General features: G+C 49.3%; 1 protein-coding gene across 1 annotated transcript in view; it reads right to left on the reverse strand.

The window, feature by feature from the left end:
• Positions 1-4,893, reverse strand: part of LGR6 (leucine rich repeat containing G protein-coupled receptor 6) — an 88,082-nt gene extending 83,189 nt beyond the window's left edge. The window contains exon 1 of the mRNA XM_040616841.1: positions 2,692-4,893. Within this exon, the coding sequence (XP_040472775.1) occupies positions 2,692-2,801 (110 nt within the window). The 5' untranslated portion in view covers positions 2,802-4,893. The remainder of the gene's footprint in view (positions 1-2,691) is intronic.
• Between the last annotated feature and the right edge of the window lie 14,932 nt (positions 4,894-19,825).

Here is a 19,825-nt window from a genome sequence, read left to right on the forward strand (position 1 = left end):
GGCGGTGGGGTGGGCAGGCGGGTGGGTGGGCAGTGGGGCAGGTGGGTGGGCAGGGGGGTCTCCCTCCTCCCCGGTGGCACTGACACTGAGGTACTGGGGTTGTCCCTCATCGCTCAGCGGGGTTCCCTGGTCTCGTGCCCTAGCACGGGCAGCTCTCCCGCGAGGAAGAAGGCTGGGTCTCACGTGCTGCCTGTCTCCCACCAGGACCCAAGGGAATTTGTTCTGGGTAGATGAAATCTGCAGAGATTTGAGCTGTGAAACCTGAAGAAACTTCTGTTGAGTATGTATAAAGAGGCGAGATTTGTTTGTTTGATTCTTGTGCACATTCTGGCACTGAGGGTGATCCCATCCTGAATGTCATGGTCCTGATGTAATGTTTTGGGATGAAATTTTGGTAAAGATATAAGTGAAAAGAGCAAGGGGAAATGCCAGGCAAGTTGCATTACTGGTTGATGACAGCCCTATGATTAATGTACACTCTGCCCCAGCCTAGATGATGTTGTTGAAACCATCACTTTTAGTTCTTCATAATAGATAAGAAACCTTCCTTGCTTTTTTCATATAAATCATTTGATTTCCATAAATAGGATTACTGTCTTACTGCTATCAAATTCAAGCACAAACTTGGGTATGCATAGATATATATAGATATATAATGCTGCAGTTTGCATTTCTTCTCCTAACTGTGATGGTTTTTTCCTAGTCAAAATACCTTCGCTTTCCGAACGAAGACTTGTGGCGTTTTGAACCTCTAGTAAAATGTTCTCTAACGACTTCCAATTATTTTTCAGATTTTCCTGTTTAAATTTTTCCTCTTCGCCTGTTTCATTTTTAATTATTTTTGGCTGTGGGAAGCTGCGTCTTTTGGAGCCTCTGAATATTTATTCATTGCTGGTTGAGACTGTTCTCTTTGTACATGACATGTAATCAGGACACAATTGCTTGCAGCAAGACAACTGTTAATTGTATACAACAGAGTATGGTCTTTGTGTGTCTAAAGCTGTACTATCCCCAGTGAATGCTTTGGGTGTCACACTTCAACACAGATGTTGGCAAAATGAAAAGAGAAAGGCTGCGAGAGGGATGTGAAGTCTTGAAAAACCCACCTTCTGTGGGCAGCCCAAACTCAGAAGCCAAAGGAGGATAAAAAATAACTCCTGCTCCGCCTGTAAATACCTAATGGGGAGGGAAGTTCGGGTAGCTGGAGTCCTTACAAGTCTAATGAATAGAAACTACGGACAGATGCAGAGAAGTTACAAGACCATTTGAAGTTAAAAACCTGTCATATGATTTGGTAGTTATGAGAGATTTGACCTGTTATGGGAATAATGAGCATCACTATCTGGTCTGCTCTCTGTAGTCAAGATGAAATAGTCAGAGAACTAAGTTTGTCTTTGCGTCTAAGTGGCCACATAAGTGTGCACTCATCTGCAAGCTCTTTTTCAAATGCACAGACAGGACTTTCTGCTCATGACAGTGATGCCTGAGCATGGTACACGGTCACACAGTGCAGAGGCTCATGTCAGTAAGGTGTTAGGCAGGTCAGCACCACAACCTGTGCACATCACTGGTGCTATACTGTGGTACTGAATGCTGGTGATTCAGGGTCGCTCCACTAAAGAACATGTGGGCTGGCACACCTGGGGGACAAAAATGCCTCCATTCAGGGTAGTGCAAACACCTGTTCTGTAGGAAATTGTGACATTTTGGAAAAAAAATACCATTTTTGAAGTGTCAATGTCATGTACGGTAGTGGGTGCGAGAACTTATTCAGTAAAGTCGAAGTGTTTCATTTAGTCAGATGAGGCTGTAGCAAGTGTTATATTTACAGTAAGTTTACAACGCATACTTCAAATGCAACATTAATATTAATATTTCATGTGATGTAGTAACATTGTTTTGAAGAAACTGCATTTTCCAGCAGAAGCTATTGTGTTGAAAGGAGCATCAGCATGAGAATAACACCTGGAGGTATTTCTCATGGTCAAGTGGAATAAGACCATACAGGTGCAATTTACCCGTGCAGAAATGGCCCACCTCAATATTCTGCCCTCCCAGGCTCCCATTTTTGGGGCTCCCAAGGGATTCCAGTGATTTCTAATGCTGGTGGTTAATTTTCACACTTTCAGAAGTGGGGCCACTCCTTCACTGACACACAGCCACATGCTGACGCTGGTGATTGCGATTGCTGCTGTGCCTGAGTGTGTCTGCTCAGACCGCAGTACGCATTGGTGCACAATGAGGCACCTCAGCCTCCCAGGTGAATTTTTTGGACTTTGATTGTCCCAGCTCATGGCCATCTGAACTGCCAGGTGCCCAGGACATCATGTGTCTACGGACTGCAGGAGGCTGTGAAGGGGGACCCTGACCCTCTGTGCAGAAGGGTAAATGAAGCTCCATGCTTGCTGGCTCTGCTCCGGGGTACAGAGCTGATTTCTGCATAATGCCTTGGGTCCTCTTTTATTTCTGCTTTTGGCACATGCACCATCTCAGCCTAAAGGTAATGACTTCTGACAAAACCCTAGGCTAGAGTAGCAAACAAACCCTCTCCCATGCAGCCGTCTCCTTGCATCTCAGCCTGTAGCCGTGGTGACAGCACTGGGGGTTGCTGCCAGAGCCCCATGTACCCTCTCCAGTGCCCTCCCCACCGCCCCGACCCTGCCATGCCCGGTGCAGCCGCTCCATACTCACAGCTCCTCCAGGAAGCGCAGGTGGCGGAGGGCGCGGGGCTGCAGCCAGCTGATATTGTTCATGCTCAGGTCTCTAGCAGGAAAGAAAGCCAGAAGTCTCTGATCAGTCATGCTGTGGCTTGCATGGAATAAACCCCAACTCCAGGCTTACAGAGCCTGCTAAGAGGGAATACGAGAAGCCCCTGCAATGGGCATTTCAGTGTTAGCACGTTATCGCACCAAGGCTCTGCCTGCAAAGGGGTGGAGAGGAGCAACCAGAGAGAGACGCTTGCTCCTTCAGGATGCTCTGCCTGAGCTCCTGCAAGTTAAGGAGCAAGTTAGGATGTTTCCTAGCAGCACAAGCATTATCAGTGTCTCAGTTTTTGGAGAGTGAGCAGGAAGCCCAGTGATGCTGGAGTAGGACCTGGGCACAGAAGCATCTTTCCGTGAGCACCAGTCACACCAGTCACCACAGGGAGCTTTTCCAGCGCACGCAGACACTGCTTTGGGGGAGAAGGCGAGCCATGGATGAGGGGGCACATCCTGTCGGACAGACCTGTCTAAACTGGAAAAACTGGAGAGCAACACCAGGAACAAGGGATGGACGTTGGCTCTGTGGCTGACAAACTCTGAGCTCAGGTGGTGGAAGGAATCTGCCTGACTGTGCTAGTCTCAGTCTTTGCCATCTCCAGCTAAAGGGTCATCTCCTGCCTGCCTAGGGTCTGACAGCCCCTCACAGAGGAGCCTGTGCTGTCACGCAAGGGGTCCAGGGGCTGTGCCGAGTCTTAAACCCGTAGCACGTTACAAAGTCACTGTGAGCCACCTGCTGCAGAGCTGGCATCTTCATAGGAGATGAGCAGCAAAGTTTGCAGTAAATGGTGCATTAGACAAGCTGGAAGCTGAAAAAAACAAGGATGCTTCTGGGCTCCGAGGCTCTTCAGGGGGTCTGATACTTGATAGCTGCAACTGTGCCCTCAGGAGCAGCTGCACATGCAGAAAACCACCTGTTACCCAAGTCTGGAGCAAGCTGCATCCAGATGAGTGCAAGTGAGAACTGATTTCTACGACTATGAGGAAAGATGAGGCTGAATTAAAAGCTGGCATGGTTAAAACTGATGGGAATGTATGGGACATATCTCCTACCAACCAAACCAATCCTGGTCAAATGCCATCTGAGGCACTGAGACTTGTGTGAGGCAAAGGGGCTATTTTTGGTCGTTGTGTATAGGCAAGGACACCGCTTGGCTCCTTCGGACTGCTTAGGCTAAACGGCAGAGGCAGGCAGGTGTCTCTCGTAATGTGAGAATAAGGAGGCACAACGTATAAAGAAAGGCATTTTGCTCGACTCTTTCTTCCTGTAAGTCTCACAGACTTGTGAGCCTGAGGAAGGCTGTGCCCTCTCCCCACAAAGTCAGTGGGAGCCTGTCTTGGTGTTGGACAAATGCATGGGGGAAGGAGGCTTGTGCCAAGGACAAGGACCGAAACATGAAGGAAAAAGGTGGCTCAGCACAACACAGCCATACAAGAGGGACCCCTCTGAGCAAGCTGCCATCTGCACAGCACGCCGTCATTTTAACTGGGATCCTGCTGACCCAAGAGGTGACACTGCACATCATGTGTCAAATGCCCTGGAGCATCACAGGGTGGCTTTGGGCTCTGGGTACAAAATTGCTTCAGTGGAAAAATAAGTTTATTGAAAAAAATACTGTGATTCCTTTGTATTCTTCAGTGAAAAAAAATCCCAAGTTCTGCTAGTGAAGAGGCTTAAAAAATTTGGGGTTGTGAGCTTCTTCAATTTGCACCATTTTCCACAAAAATAACCCATCACTTTCTGACCAGACCTATTTGGCATTGGTGGAGGCAGGTTACACGGAAGGAGAGTCTAAAGCCTGCCTTTACAACTTCCCTGGAGACGTGTCCTGTGACAAAACTGTGTGGTTTTGTGAGCCCTATTTAGAGATATTCTGGTAAAGTTGTTGTTGTTGGGGTTTTTTTATAACTTTTTGCTCTCCAAAGAAGTGGTAGAAAAATCTCCAAAAGACCTATGAGAATTCAAAATTCTGTTTTCAGAATGAATGCAGAAATAAAGTTATTGTCTGCATTGTTCTGCGTGCAACACTGCATTCTATATTTAGATGATCCTGGGATACAATAGAAGGGTTAAAATATTATTTTGTGCTGGTTCTATTTTTATGTTTAAAACCCTAAGGGCAGTTGCTACTTAGCACCCATTAAAACATCTTTTTTTCCTACATCAAAGTGTCTCCTGTTTATGTTGTAAAGAATCGGCCTGATGTTTTGACATGTTGTGAAACAATGTAAAAATAACGAAAAATAACATAAAATGGAAGGCTATGAAACAAAACACACATCTAAACTATCCAATATCTGCTTGAAATTCTGGGGCATAGTCCTTAAGTTGCCTTCTGCTGGCAGTGTAGGGAATACTCCTTGCTTGCTGCAGGAGACACTTTCCAAAGCATCCTGGCTGTGGACAGGTCTGAGGGAAGGGGCTCTCTCCCACCATCTCTTGGGGCAGTGAAGAAAAAATCCAGCCCTGATCTCCAAGGCTATTGCCTGGGGAATGTTTTGGGTCATTTTATTTAAAATTCACTAATGTTTTGGGTGTTTGGGTGTTCTGGTGGTTTGCAGTCCTGTAGGACTCGAGCGCAGCACACCTGCACTCGCAGTACTGAAAAGGGGGTGCCCACGGTGCAAACCCCGGCAGCGCTGTGCTGGCTGAGGAGCAGCAGGGCAGACGTGGTGCCAGCGCCCTAGCTTTGCCACTCGCTCCCCAGTATGACATCCTGCAGGGGCCCCACACCAGCTTCTTTGGAGCAGTGGGCATCACACCTGGCCTGGCACGGTGAAGTTCCTGGACTGGCCATGGCATGAGGCAGGGCAGGGATGGTGCAGAGAAAGAGTGTGAAGGAAGAACAGGCTCCTCCAAGGGCTGGAAATGAACTTCCTGAGCACAGTCCTGGACCCAGTGATTTTGCTGGCCACAAGAATATGAGATGTTTCTCCACAGGCTGTCCATGCTTGTGTAAAACCTGAGGCACAGGATTCTTGCCTGAAGTGTTGTGGGAGTAAATATTTGACTTATTACTCATGTAAAGATGTTGTTGACTTGTTGCTGTGTTTTCCCAAGCTCATGCTTTTCCTCTTAGTAAGGTTCCTTGTGTTATGTACATCCCCCTTGCATGCAAGAGTGGAAATGCTTCCTGTCAGAGTAATCAGAGAAGCTATTTATCTCTTCAGGTGTTTGAGGGTGGTTACTTCAATGGGCCACACAGTTAATTTTAAAAGGAACTCATGGTATTTGAACCTTGTTGGATTTTTCTTTTTTTCAGCAACAAATATCTGGCAGAAGGATGAAGGATTCATGGGATAAATGGGTTAGGGACTCCTCTGACCTTTCTCAGCTCTGTCAATGGCACTGGCTTTCCCAAATATCTCTCTCTTCTGGGTGACCAACATCCAGTGGAGTCGAGGTGCTGGCACACTCACAGATAAGCACAGTTATTGTCATCTGCACTGGAGAAACCACTACAAAGATGGGGACCGTACCATAGCAGGCATTACAGAAATGCGCAAAGAACATAGTTCAGACCCCAAAGTCCCTTAAACTCTAAAAGTAGGAGAGGAAAAGGGGTGCTTGCAGCTTCCAACAGGCTTGCAATGTAGGACCAGCAGAGGAACTGTCCAGATTCTTGCCTCTGGGCTCAAGCAACCACACTGCACCGGTGCACTGGGACGAGCCATCCCTCTGCTGCCCTGGGGCTCCCGTGTTCCTCTTTCTCATGACTGGCCTGCCTGTCCTCTCTGTAAGCTATCAAATCAAAGCAGGAAACCTTTCACCATCAGATCATTTGGCACGGCTGTGGTCTGAAACACCGACAGTCAACTCCTACTCCTGGAACCAAAACTCCGTTCTGGTATCACTCCCGTTTACCATGAAATGATGTCTTTTAAGGCCTCTTGCATTAGGTGTTGAAATTACCTATGCTTTCAAATGGCACTGCACCAAAGCCATCATGGCTATAATTAGTGTGATTTAAAATCCCCCCCTTCCCCAACTAATTCTAAACATTTATCGTAAGCATTTCTAACTTGTACCTGCAGGAAAACTGAGACACAGTTCATGGAAACTGAGCTCATGTGATTCAGCCTCAGACCTTACAACTCCTCTGGCCCTCGAGGGGTTCCTTAAATTATTTGCTTTGATGTCGCCTTCTTTCATGAACAACCTTTGATTATTCACTGATTAGCTGATCTTCCTTACCAAAAAATGATGTGACACACACCGCACTTTGGGTACCCCAGTACGACTGGCTGCTGTGCTCGCTACCAGTGCTGTGAGGTGGTTACCACAGCATTTTAGTTCAGGGATGATAAAAACTTTAAAGATCAAAGGGATTTGTCTTTGGCATAATTGCTTGGGCAGGTGGGATGCAGGCTGTGGCGCTGGTGCTCTGAAACACAGAGCCATGGATGTCCCTGCAGGAAGCAGCCCAGTCCCAACAGACTCAGCTCTGGTGACGGCACCTGTGAGACCTGCTGGAAGTGCAAGTTCTTAGGCAGAAGGGATGTCTCTTGTGCCACAATATGTGGGTCCACGTGAGGGGCACCTTGCAATACTTGCCCAAGGCAAGCTTAAGCAGTATCCTCAGGACGTACCTCTAGGGACGGCAGGACTGATGTGTCTCACAAGAACCCAAGGTGTCTAAAAGCTGCCCACAAAACTGGGGAGAGATGAACCCTGCCCACGGCCCCCAAAACTCCTGACATACCTCCTCCCCAGAGGGCTTTGCTAGGGATGCACTGTAACGTGAATTAACACAAGCAGAAGTCAACAGCCCTAAAGCAGAACAGGCTGAAGCCACATGACAGTGACACAACGAGATTGTGGCTGCTCCGTCAGGAGGGTTTGAAGGTGAAATCTGCGGTGATACAGTTTTGGCTGAGGCCAAGCATGTAGACTTCAGAACCAGGTGTGCCCCTGGCTCAAGATGGCTGGCAGAGACATCTCCTGGGAGCCATCACAGGACCAGGAGTTTTTCTACAGAAAGAGCAGCTCCTGTGCTGCCATTCTCCAGCCACCTCCCTCTGTACTGCCAAGGGGCAGAAAGTCAGGTCAGCACCCTCAGCCCCCCGAGGTGCTCCCCATGGGTCCCTCTGTCACTCAGCATGACGGGAAGCCCGTGTCCTCTTGCTGTGAGAGCCAGGCGAAGCAGCTGCCTTCAAGCAGATCTTTGATCTACAAGGTGTTTGCAAGCTCAGAGTGTGGTTCCAGGGGCAGACCTTCGGGGGGTCAGCAGTGGGACTCTGTGGGCTCCTGGCTCTCCACGCCTTGGTGGAATCCCATGCATATGGTGACAGCTGGAAGTGACGACAGACATTGCTCAAGCCACTGGTCAGGATTTTCTGTATTTAAGCAAGTGGACCTTGTGCTCCTCTTTTGTAAGGAGGCAGGGTCACCCCACAGAACATATCTGACCGTTAGCCTCAGGTTCTGAGCCTACAGGAAGCTACTAAGAATCCCAAATGGTGACTATCTTCTCAAGCCCTAAATTGCTCCACTATATGAGTATCTTTGCCTTTTTTGAGATGTTCAGGATATTAATGTGCTTTCTTCTCAGCATGGACTCAACCTCTCAGTGTTGGTGCTGAACACATGGGTTCCTGGACTGTATAAAAGACCTCCCTTACACTCGGGCAGTTGAGCAGAAATTTTTGTGATTGTGGGGAGAAGCTAATGACCTGGTATCCTGTTGATTCATTAACTGTACATTTATAGCATTAAGACCTGCCAGTCCAGCAGCCTGACTTCTGCAGGAACTGTACAAACCAGACTAAAATTCCCATACTTATCCTGGAAAGGTCCAATGCTAGACCTGCTCTTGCAAGGCATGAAACCCTCTCATCTCTCTGAAATACTAGGAGATGAGCAATGGCTCTACCTATCTTCTGGCCACTCATGTCAGCATCCAGTGAAAAACACACCATTACACCACCTTTAGAAAAGAAGCCCAAAGGCAAGAAATGATGGTTTTAAAAATTCTTTAGATTATACTACAGTGATTCATAAAGGTTCTTGTTATCTCCTTTCCTCTTTATCTTGAAATCTCCGAGGTCACCACAAAATGCCTGAATTGCTCGGGGTAAAGCAGGGGCTGACGATAGAATGGTACTTGGAGCCATAGAACCAGCTGAAATTTTTCCTAAAAGCCTGCAGGTTGAAAACTACACTAAAGGTAGTCTTCATGAAGAAGAGGAGAAAGGGAAGATAAAGAGATCAAAGCAGTAAGAGCTTATTTGCATTACACCATATCTGGAGGCACCAGCCCTGCTTCAATCCCATATCACTGCAATAGGCAAGAGCAGAACGTGTTTCTACTCCCACCTCTCCATGTTTGAAAATAGATCAGTCATCTCAGATCATCCCCCACGTGTAGGCCCTATCCGAGATCTCCACAATGTTTCAATAATAAAGACTCAGCCAAGGCCAGTTTGCCAAGGTGAGATTAAGCCCATCCCTGCACCAGCAGGTCTTCTGAAGTCTGGTCTGTGGGTGAACAGCAGTGACCTACGGCAAGAACAACTCTCATGCCACTCCACTTGGAGCTTCTCCCGTAGCTGCCCTGGCTCTGCACCACTTTACATGCCCTCCACACATGAAAGCAGAAAGGGGCTGAGCAGAGGACTAACGCGCTTCTGCTGCTGGGAATGGCTGATGTGAGAACAAGAAGCGCTAACTCCTGGAAACCATCTGCCAGGTCAGGGCCGTCAGTGAACAGGACTCACCCAGGGCCCACAGGGCGCACGCCAGGGGAAGGTTCTGCCTGGACAGCAGAGGAGAAAGGAAGGTTTGGGGTGCACGGCCAAGGCAGGGAGAAGGGCAGATTCCTTGGCAGAATAGGCTGCAGCCACATGGATGAGACGTGGCTGAGAAGCAGCAAGGAGCTGCCTCCAGAAGTTACCGTGCCATGGGACAGAGATGAACCTCGGATCAAAACATGAGGATGTGTTTTCCAAAAAGGCAAAATACAAATTTTGCTAAGTCTGCTCCTAGAGATTTTTCTCATGGGCTCTGTCTCCTGGCTGCAACTGTTCTAGTTGCCGGAGGAGAGTCTGCATGGCAATAGAAAGGGAAAGCACTTGTGCTGTGACAAGACAGGGAGAAGATGGCTTGTCTTGCTGGGTACAGCTGTTATGAGCGCGATGGGCATTGACGTCTTCTGACCTACAGGTGTACTGGTGCTTCCAGTAGCTGTTAACACAGAGCTGGTTCGGCTGGAGGCGGGGAGTCTCACACACCAGAGTGAGGGGGAGGCTGGTGGAGCCTCCTCCCAGCCCCTCCACTCTGGGGGTTCCTCTGCTTCCAGGCAGGGAAATTCAGAAAGAATTGTTTTGGGTTGATCAAAATAATAAAAATATGTGTTGTTTGGCTTCATCCACCCCCACCACCCCACCACCCCCCCCCCCAGTTTTGACTTTCTGGGATGATATAAAAAATGTCATCCCAGAAAGGACATTCTAAACCAAAAGTCATTTGAAAAGAAAAATACTTTCTGTCCTGGAAGTGTCCAAGCAGGATCTCTCAGCCTCTTTAAAACTCTTTTTTACATTACAGGATTCACATAATGAGATTCAATTGGCCAGTGTTAGAGCTAGGTCAACATGAACTTTTTCCTTAGTGTGAGCACATCAAAACCAAAAGAACCTTGAAATGAAAAAGAGATATTGGGGCACAAATTAGAGTGAGGAACATTTTTTTTTAAAGCAAGAAAATGAGATTGTAAGCAAATCCCCTTTCTGTCCACTGTGTCCTTTGGAGCAGCCACAGCCCAGCAATATCCTGACTTCTAGCAACTAAATGGTCTCCACTAGATCCCTGGAAAGATCCTCACGTTCCCCTGTGTTCTGAGTGTGAGTTTATTCCCTGCCCTTCTCCAGGTCTCTGTTGATCTCCAGCTCCCCACTCGCTTTCACTCCCCGCTCTGGCTTTCCCTCCTCTTCGGGAACAGACCTAGTCACTCTCATGGAAAGTGAAACTGCTCACTCTGCTGAAGTAGGTAACCTCTTAACACCCAGAACAGCTACCAGGGAAAGGTAAACCCAGGAGCATCTTCCTCTCTGCTGCCCAGCCAAAGTCTCTTGCAAGAGATAATGAGCAGTAAACAGCAAACAAATGCAACTGGTGCATCTGTCACATTCCCCACGTCCTTGAAATCAACTGAGTCATGGAAATATTGTGCTTTCAAGTTGGCATCTTCTTCTTTGATTAAGGCAGGATATTTATGAAGACAATTGTTGTGTTGAGAAACTCTTACCCAGCTCTTCTCTGGGGCATGAGCCACACTTGCCTGAGGGCTGGCTGAGGGGCATGGTGCTGAGCCCCGCGAAGAGCAGTGCAGAAGGGTAGAAAGTGGGTCAAGGTGAGCCAAGGACAGTTGTAAGCCACAAGTTGGAGCCAGAAACACCGTGGCAGAGGCACCTGCCAGCAGATTGGAGCTGTTCTGCAGCCTGCGATGCCTGAGAACTTAGCTCATTCATTACAGTCTGCCCTGCCTGCTCCAGGCTCCTGCCCAGCACCTCCAAGGAGACCTCCATGGGCAGTTCATGCTGACATGCAGTGTGCACAGGGCTGGTTTTGTTCTTCAGGGCAGTAAAGGGCTTTGCAGCCCCCTTGTGTCACTAGCATCGGACAAAGCAGTGGACAAAGGAGCACAATGGTCGAACCCCTGTGGCAGTCCACATGGTGGGGACAGAAGTGAATTGCTACAGAGATATTCCCAGGAGAGTAAATGATCCACCTAGAAAGCAAGGCTTGTCGGACCGTACCAAAAAAACTTATGCTGAAGGAGCAGACGTGATAAGAGAGGGAAGAGGGTCTAAGGAACCGGGTCAGTGTAGAGGTGAAGATGTGAGGACTCTTCTCCTTGGCAAAGAGACATGTGAGGAGAGGTGTGACAGAGAAGAAGACGCTGGTTTGAGGTACTGGGAGGATGTACTTTCTAGCTACAAATTGATGGTAAAGAATTTTGTGGAGTTTCCCTATAAAGACACATGATAAAGATAGAAGACAAATTAATAGAGGATAAATCTACCTGTGACTATTCAGGGTAAATAATACTACATCTGGCTCAAGGGTGCCTAAACCACTGATTCCTAGGACCTGGGGCGTGGGGGTCCAGCCAAGCTGAGGACAATACAAAGAGGTTCTTGAAAGTTGTCACCTCGTTGCTCCCGGTGGCTCTTGGTGAGTTTGCATGAGCAAACATCTGAGTGGCAGCCTGCCTGTGCTGGATGTCAGCTTTCCTTCGGGACCACCATGTGTGGAAACTTCTGTGGCTCAAGTGCTTCCTGAGTATGTCCTTGACTTTTGGACTACCAGCCTAGTACCCATGCCTGATTCAGAGCACTTGCTGTGAGTTCTGGTTCTCTTTTTAGGAACAGTTTGAGGTGAAGTTGCTGTGGTCTGCACACACATGCCATAGACATTCTTCCAACAGCGTATCAGGGCCACATGCAATCACTGTCATCTACATCCTTCCTTCAATTGCCCAAGTTCTGCACTAGGAGCATTTGGCCCCACACATCCTGAAAAAGCATCAGCAGGAATTCTAAGGAGAGGCAGTGTTTGAATTAGGGAAGAAAGCTCCCTGAATACTGAATTACAACTCTGCTTGAGAGTTGAAAGCCCTGCTGGACTCTTTCTAAGGTGCCCACAGTTAATCTGTGCACACGAGACCCTGCACATCTGGCCCAGAGCAGCCAACTCTGTCTTGTCTCTCTTCATTGCATCCTCTCTTCACTGCCAACTTGTGACCCCCCCAGGGCTGTTCAGGAATCCCTGACAGCTGATGCCCATCACCCCCAGCCCATCCCCATTGACTGTCAGACCCACTGAAAGGAGCTGGTGGAGCCCAAGGCTGGTGGGCAGGAAGCTGATAGCCTGTAATTGGCCAGAGGTGCATGTAAACAGGCTGGTTTCTTTCACATTGAGGGGGTCTGGCAGCATGCTGTTATTCCTGTTAGTTCTCTGGCTGGCAAGAAATCAGAGAAAGGATCTGGCAGGCTGTACGGTTACGGATGGGGTGTGACTTCTACCTGAGCTGGGGGCAAAAGGTGCTGAGATGGGGAAGAACTGGGGCAAGGCACTACTGGAAGATCTCTGGGCCAGGATGCCTCTTCCTTTGCAAGTCATATCTTGGGGCAGGGGGGTTACACCAGCTCATGTATAGGGCAGAATTGGATCCCAAAGTCTTGAGATTAGCAAATAAAGAATTACACGCAAAGTAGAGAGTTGGAGCAGATGCATAGCGGAGTTTCTGTCTGTTACTAACTGGAAGAAGCAGGCAAAATTTGGAAATATTTTACAGGGGATAAACTCTGATACATTTTCTAGTTGAAAATGTCAGATTAGCTGATTATAATGCTTTATGCTGACATCAAAACATTTCATTCACTAAAAGCTAAGCCATGACAATGCAATATTTAATGACAGGCAGCACCTGCACATATTAACCTGAGGCTGAATTTGGAAAAATCAAAAGTAAAATGAAACCCCAGCTGAAAGAAAATCCTTCACTTCAGACCTAAATGTCTCCAGCATGTTTTCATTCAAAAATTTCAACCACATCTGTGTGTTGCCTGGAAACTTTTGCATTTGATGAAGAGCCCTTTTTGCTCTAGGAAACTGTTTCTCAGAGGAAATCCTGGTTTCCCTGTGCATTGTAAGCGGATCCTTTTGCTGCTCATGAACATGCTGCCAGCACGGGACCCTGCAGGATGCCAGGCACTGCAATTTTGGGAAAGGTCTTTGACTCCATGGGAACACTAGTCTTGGTGCTGGGCTGTGTTTAGACACAGGAGCCATTGCCTGAGCAGCTGTTCCCCGTCTCCCCCTGATGGAAAGATGATGACTCTCTGTATTTTATTGGCACACTGCTTTGAAGCCGTTTGTGTTATCTCCAGGGCTGTGCGTGCCCAGAGCTGAAAACCCACATGCTAGGACAGAGAGGTGGCTCAAGTGTCAGGGAGAGACCAATGCACAAACAAAGAGCTGGCAGAGGGAGTGGGGCTTGGCATTCAGAGACTTCTGCATGGGCTTCCTCCCCTTGCATGTGACCTCGTGAACGTGCCAAATGTTGATGTCAGTGCTGCAGCTGCACGTCATTCTCTCAAAGAACAGGATTCCAGTTACTGGGGTATGGAGGCTTGTACCTGATTTGGCACTTCTGGACAGATCCTCTAAAGTTCTTGGAGAAGCACGAGATGCTTGCTGGCAAGAAATAATAGAAGAAAAGCTTCAATGAGAAGCCTGTGTCTTTCTGCCTGTGATTCCTTGGAGCAGACTGTTAGCTCCAGTGACAAATGGTTTCTCTTACTCAGAAGGTGAAAAAAGATCTTAGGTCAGAGCAAAATGGGCACTTGATGTGCCAGGTGCAAGCTGATGGCTTTACGCTCAAATCCTTGACCTCACGGAGAGGGCGTGCTTCTCTCATACTTGTTAGAAAGCTGTGAAGCTGAAGCATGCAGAGCTTCGGGAGTTAAGGTTCCAGGTGGGATTTAACCCGAGAAGGTTGTGCTGGGGACAGAGGCTCTCCCCTTAGCACAGCCTAGCCAGCTGCTGAGGAGAAGCCTGGTCTCGGCAAGGTCTGGACTGCCGCGGAACTGGAGCGGGATGTAAGCACGGAGTGCGTGTGAGCCATAGGCGTGAACCTGCGGCAAGCTGTGCTGTGTGTGTGCGGCACATCTGCACCGAGCAGCACCAGCCTCAACCTGCAGCCAGACGAAGCCGTGACGAGCATGGCCCCCTGCTCTCTCGGCTTCTGCTCAAAGGCTAGGAGCCGTGTCAGCCTGGGAGCTGGCAGCAGGGACCAGGGGAGGCAGTGCTCTCTGTCTTGGGAAGCAGTCCTCAGAAACACTCAAGCGCTGGCCTGTCCCACATTTGGTTTGGAAAGACTGTGCAGCAGAAGCCCGTGTTTAAATGGCACTTTCTAAACACTCCCAGCCACCATGACCAACCAGCAAAGACAATTCAGTGTCATTAACAACCGAAGGAGCCAAGGCTGTGTTCCCATGCCCAAAATGGGTGGAAGGCTCAGCTCTGGCGCCTCTGACACTGCTCTAGCCAGCTCTGGTGCCAGCTGTGTTGCAATGCTGGCTGACAGACACGAGAAGGTGGGCTGCTGTGAACGTTCTCATTTGGCTTGTGGTGCATGGTGAGGCAAAGCTTTTCGCCAGCTACCCCTGCCCTGCTCTGACAAGTGCTGCTTTCAGAGTCACCCTGTGAACCTGACCTTGCAGAGCAGCTACACCAGAGGAGCTAGGATCAGCTGGGAAACCAAGTTCTGATACCAGAGTGCTGATTTAGCGTCAGCACCCTACCCTTCCTGGCTATCCCAAATTTCAAGCAGAATAAGCTAGAGCTTTTCTTTTTGGCCCATGTGAATCACGTTATGTGGACATCAGCCCTCCCAAGAAAGACACAGCTCTTATACTGCCTGGCATGGATTTAAAATGGGTTAAAAATCTGTTAATCCAGCCTCAGATCTGGATGTGATGCACTGGGCTGGCTCTCTAGGGGTTTGTTTTTTTTTTTCACAAGCACCAGTCAGATGCAGCAAGCACAACCCTTGCCCAGCACATCCAGTGCGTGGCCGTGCTGGGGAGGGAGCACCCCCAGGCTTTGCCCCAGCTGAGGCCGTGGGTGCCCAGCGTTCGCTGCTGTCGGGTCACGCTACCCTTAGGGATCCTGTGCCTGTCCCCTCTGCTCTGGAGCAGGCAACCCTAAAAAGCTGAGGGATGTTGGAGCTGGACTCCTGTGTTTCCCAGGTGCTCAGCTCCCTGCTGGCTCCCTCCTGGCTGCTGGGGTGCTGGCAGCAGGCATAAGTGTTGAATTCAGTCACTCAACGTCTGCCAGAGAAAAACAGCGTTTTAGCTGTGTTATCCACAGATTTTCACCTGTGCCTTTAAAGCTGGGGTCCAGCTGACAGCTGTGAGGCATTGGGAGGGGTCCGTCTGTCCGTCCATCTGGGCTCAGCTCCCCACCAGGGCAGGACCCAAACAGCAGCTGCTTCCTCCAGCCAACGGGACCTTGTCTGCACCGACCCGCAGCCATCTAAAGAGGGATGCTGCGGCACCCCTGCGTTCACCTGGGCCTCCAGCCACCACCAAGGGATCTCTGTGAGTCCTGTGCTGTGTTTGCCCACCCCGTGGGTGTCTGAGGTACCACGGGTTATCTCAGATTGCACTGCAAGCCCCTGTGTGGGGAACTGTGTCCAGCCCCAAAAGGCTTAGCCCAGATCTTTGGCCAAACAAAAAGCGATGGCTGTGTTCCACCCAGAGCTGACAGAGAGACCTCTGAGTTGTCTCTCTCGTCTTTCATATGCTTGGACCCCAGCAGGCAGGTCAGCAGGGTCCTCCTCCAAGCAGAATGACTGAGACGTGATGGGGTAGGGTGGGCGTGTGTGTGGGGTGGGAAGAGTTTTTGGAGAATAGCAACCCTGTGCCTGTGCATTTTATCACGGATTCAGGTGCCCTGTCACGGTGTGAAGGTCTGCTTGCTCACCAGCGCGGAGGCTTACTGCAAGGATACAGGATGCTCCTAATTGCCTGCGCTGCCCGGAGGGAGCTGCCCATTGCAAAGATGGAGCAGCAGAACCTCCCTTAAGGTTTGCACTTTGCTTTTTTAATCTGGGTTATGGCCCTATTTTAGTCTCAACTGCGACAAGCTGTTGTCAAGTTAGAGGACTACTTGTGCAGGCTGGGATTTTCAAAAAAACTTAAAGCTCTGAAAATTACAAACAGCAATAATATGACATCTGCAGAGCGGCTGCCTCGAGAGGAGAAAATCATGTCATAACCTAACACCTGCTTAGTAATGAGACAGTGTCCAGGCTTTGCTTTTCAGCTCACTTGTCTTGGAGATGGTGCGGTGTGTGCCAAAACATGTCAGAGAAGTAACAATCACATCATGACAAGGCTGAATGTATTTAATGTGCTCAAGCAGGAACGGAAGGCAATAATTCACTCCAGAGCAGGACTAGCTTGGGATGGTCTGGCACTGCAGATGATTTATATTATAGAGTTGGGCTTGGCAGGTGCTTTTATGGAACAGAGGTTTGGTTTTCTATTGTATTCAAACTCCCAAAAATAGTTTAAACCATTCTGCTTCATGGCATGGCCATTAACTATCTCAGCTGGGAAAGAAGTTCCCAAAATTTCTGCCTTCTATTTCTTGGGAGTTGGGTAGTGCTAGGTGCTGCTGGAGACATGATGCTGGCATTGGTCAGAGATGGCCAGCCTCTTCAACAGCTTTCAACAGCATCTGGGTAGACGGGCAGAAACACTGGGGCCTGAGAAAGGATCTTACTCCTCTTCTGCCCCAGCCCCTTCTTCTGCTCTCCAGCTCCCTGTGTTGCAATGCCGGCATGTGGACTGAGAATCAAAAGACCAGCTGAGACCACATGCTCCTAGCACTGTGGTGGGAGGGCAGACAACCTGTCCTTGCAGAGGGGCTGTCCTGGTATGGGTGTCCGTGATGAGTTCTGCAAAGCTGGCCGTGATGGGTTGCATCAAGCCTGCAGCACTGGCTCGTGCAAGGCGATGGCCAACACTAACACTCCTGAAGCCTGGTGCTGGCCACCCCAGCGTGCGAGGCAGGGAAGGGCACGGGGGGGGGGATGGCACACCCCCAGCCCTGTCCTCACAGTGTGGAGGCAGCTGACTTGACCACTTGGCTCTGGAAACTGGACCCCTACCTTGGGCCTGGTTAGACAAGGTTTGATGCTAGAGCTACAGGAAGAGACAAGCCTCTGCTGATACCCAGGACAATGTTAAATGTTTTACCTTCCTCATGAGGCTTTGAGTAGAAGGAATCTCAAAAAAAAATTGTTCCTGCAAATGTTCCTGCCTTCCCCTTTTTTTTTTTTTTTTTTTTTTTTTTTTTGTAGGAGGGTGGATTTGGATACAATGAGAAGGAAAATATCCTTGAGGAAGTGGAACAGGTTCTGAGGGAGATTCACAGGTCACCCCAGCTATTGCCCTGTCTGAGCGAGCACCAATGGTTGACCTTGCGTATGGGGAGAGAGTCAGAAAAAGTTTGACCTTGCGTATGGGGAGAGAGTCAGAAAAAGTGAAAAAAAGCCCAGGATTTGAGATAATTCAGAAGCATGAATAAAACTTAAAAGAGCTTTTTTTATATCACTGAAGTCCCACATCTAGGGCTTTACAAAAACAGAGAAGCACTGGTCTTCCTGCGGGTGCTAGGGTAGAAACCCACAAGACTGGTGTTACGTGCAGAGGTAGGGTATCACGGGACAACTCCTGCTGTTATCTGCAAGGGGTGTCGGAGGCTGTGGCACGACCCTGGGACATGGGCTCTGTCTGTTGGCCTCCCCCCACCACCCAGGCACCAGGGTTTTTGCGGTGCATAACTAAGGTTGGGTTTTCATACGTCCCCAGCACGTTCCCCATCCTGATGCTCCCACCCTGTTTCTGGGCTGCAGTGGGAGAAGCAACGTCCATGGAGCACAGGGCACTATCTGGGTTGCTGCCCAGACAGTCTACCTGGCTGTCTGCACCTGATAGCCTGTTGGCAATGCCTATGCAAGGGGTGTGCTAAAGGGCCCCCCAAAACAGGTAATCTGGTTCTCTAACCATCTCACTTATGCAACGACCTGAGTGTGTCCAAGCACGTAGCCTCAGATAGCTGGAAAACTCAGCAACCCAGAGCCATCAAGAGAGGATGTGACAAAGTTGTGCAGCTGCAACCAGTGGACCCGTTTGGGTTAAAACAACCATTTACTAAACACATAGCACCTGCCTGCAGCAGTCAAGACTAAGCAATGCAGCAGCCTGAAGCTGTTGTGGATCCCAACAAAATGGCCTTTCACAGCAGAAAGGATGACGACGTGTGTGTGTGTAGGTGGTGCAGCATTTCCTGGTATGTGCCTGCTACACCCACATCAAGGAGGGACTGCAAAGTTGCCATGCGGGCAGTTGCTAGTTGCTCAACCTTCTCATCCCCCCCACAAGACCTCACCTTTTGCACCAACTTTCCACTGGCCTTGCCATGCACCCACACGCTTGTACGATCTGGCGTATGGTGCTGCCCGGTCCATGTTCTAATGCACTATCAAAGTCATCAGCAAGATGTTTTTATTCTTACTGTTGAGGTAAATGAAAAAAGGTTGGGACATTTTTATGTTCTGAATAAGGGGGAGAGGGTCACCAACCAGACATGGTTGAGAAATCTGGCAAAAGAAGTGTCAGAGCAGGTGGGGTAAGCTGCACCCAGAGGCAGAAAACAGTCACAGCCCAAGGATTCAGGTTCTGGCTCAGGTCTGTGAATGGAGCTGGTGCTCAGGAGGCAAATCTTGCCTGTCGCAAGCACACAGCACTCCCGACCCTCCCTATCTCCACTTTGCTGACAAGGCAGGACAATGGAGGCAGTTCCTGAAGCAAAGAAAGTTCAAATTCCTCCAGCCCATTACCTCATGGCAGTAAATCTTCCACCTCTCTTTCCCAGTCATTGGTGAAGCCTGTCTATTGTCTGGGGAGTCGTCTGTCTGCCCCAGCACAAAAGGGAGAACAATCAGTGGGCTTGAGTAACATCTGATGCATTAGAAGATGGAAGAATAAAGCAGGGAAAGAGCCAAGGAGAGCTGGGTGGGGAGGGAATCTCCAAGAGGCTGCTCCAACGTGTGAGTGTCTGGTTTGCAAAGGCATCCAGCCTTGCCTGCCTGGTGCAGGTGTCATTCAGGCTGGATGCTGGTCAGGGTCATGCTGGGGAGGGCTGGGGACCCCTCTGTGCAAAGGTTTTCAGAGCAGGGGGTGCTGCTGGCCTGGAAGGGGATTGCTGCCAGCAGCATTGTCCAAATCCTGCCATGCATCCTAAAGCTTTCTTCCCTATGAGGTCAAGCTGCCTTGAGTGCTGGTAGGTCAGCATGGTGAGCACCTCCTGGTTTCTTCTGCTGCCCTTCTGCACTGCCAGGCACTGCTCTTCATCAGAAAGAAAATATCCTGTGCTACCAAGATCCAGGCTGTTGGAGAGCAATGGCTCTGTGTTATTGCCATCAGTCCTGATGGTCCTGAGAAAGGCATGAGCCTAACTATTCCCTGGCTGATTAGGGGTCAATGGA

The sequence above is a fragment of the Falco naumanni genome, chromosome 17 (assembly GCF_017639655.2).
Source record: "Falco naumanni isolate bFalNau1 chromosome 17, bFalNau1.pat, whole genome shotgun sequence".
In the NCBI taxonomy this organism is placed as follows: domain Eukaryota; kingdom Metazoa; phylum Chordata; class Aves; order Falconiformes; family Falconidae; genus Falco; species Falco naumanni.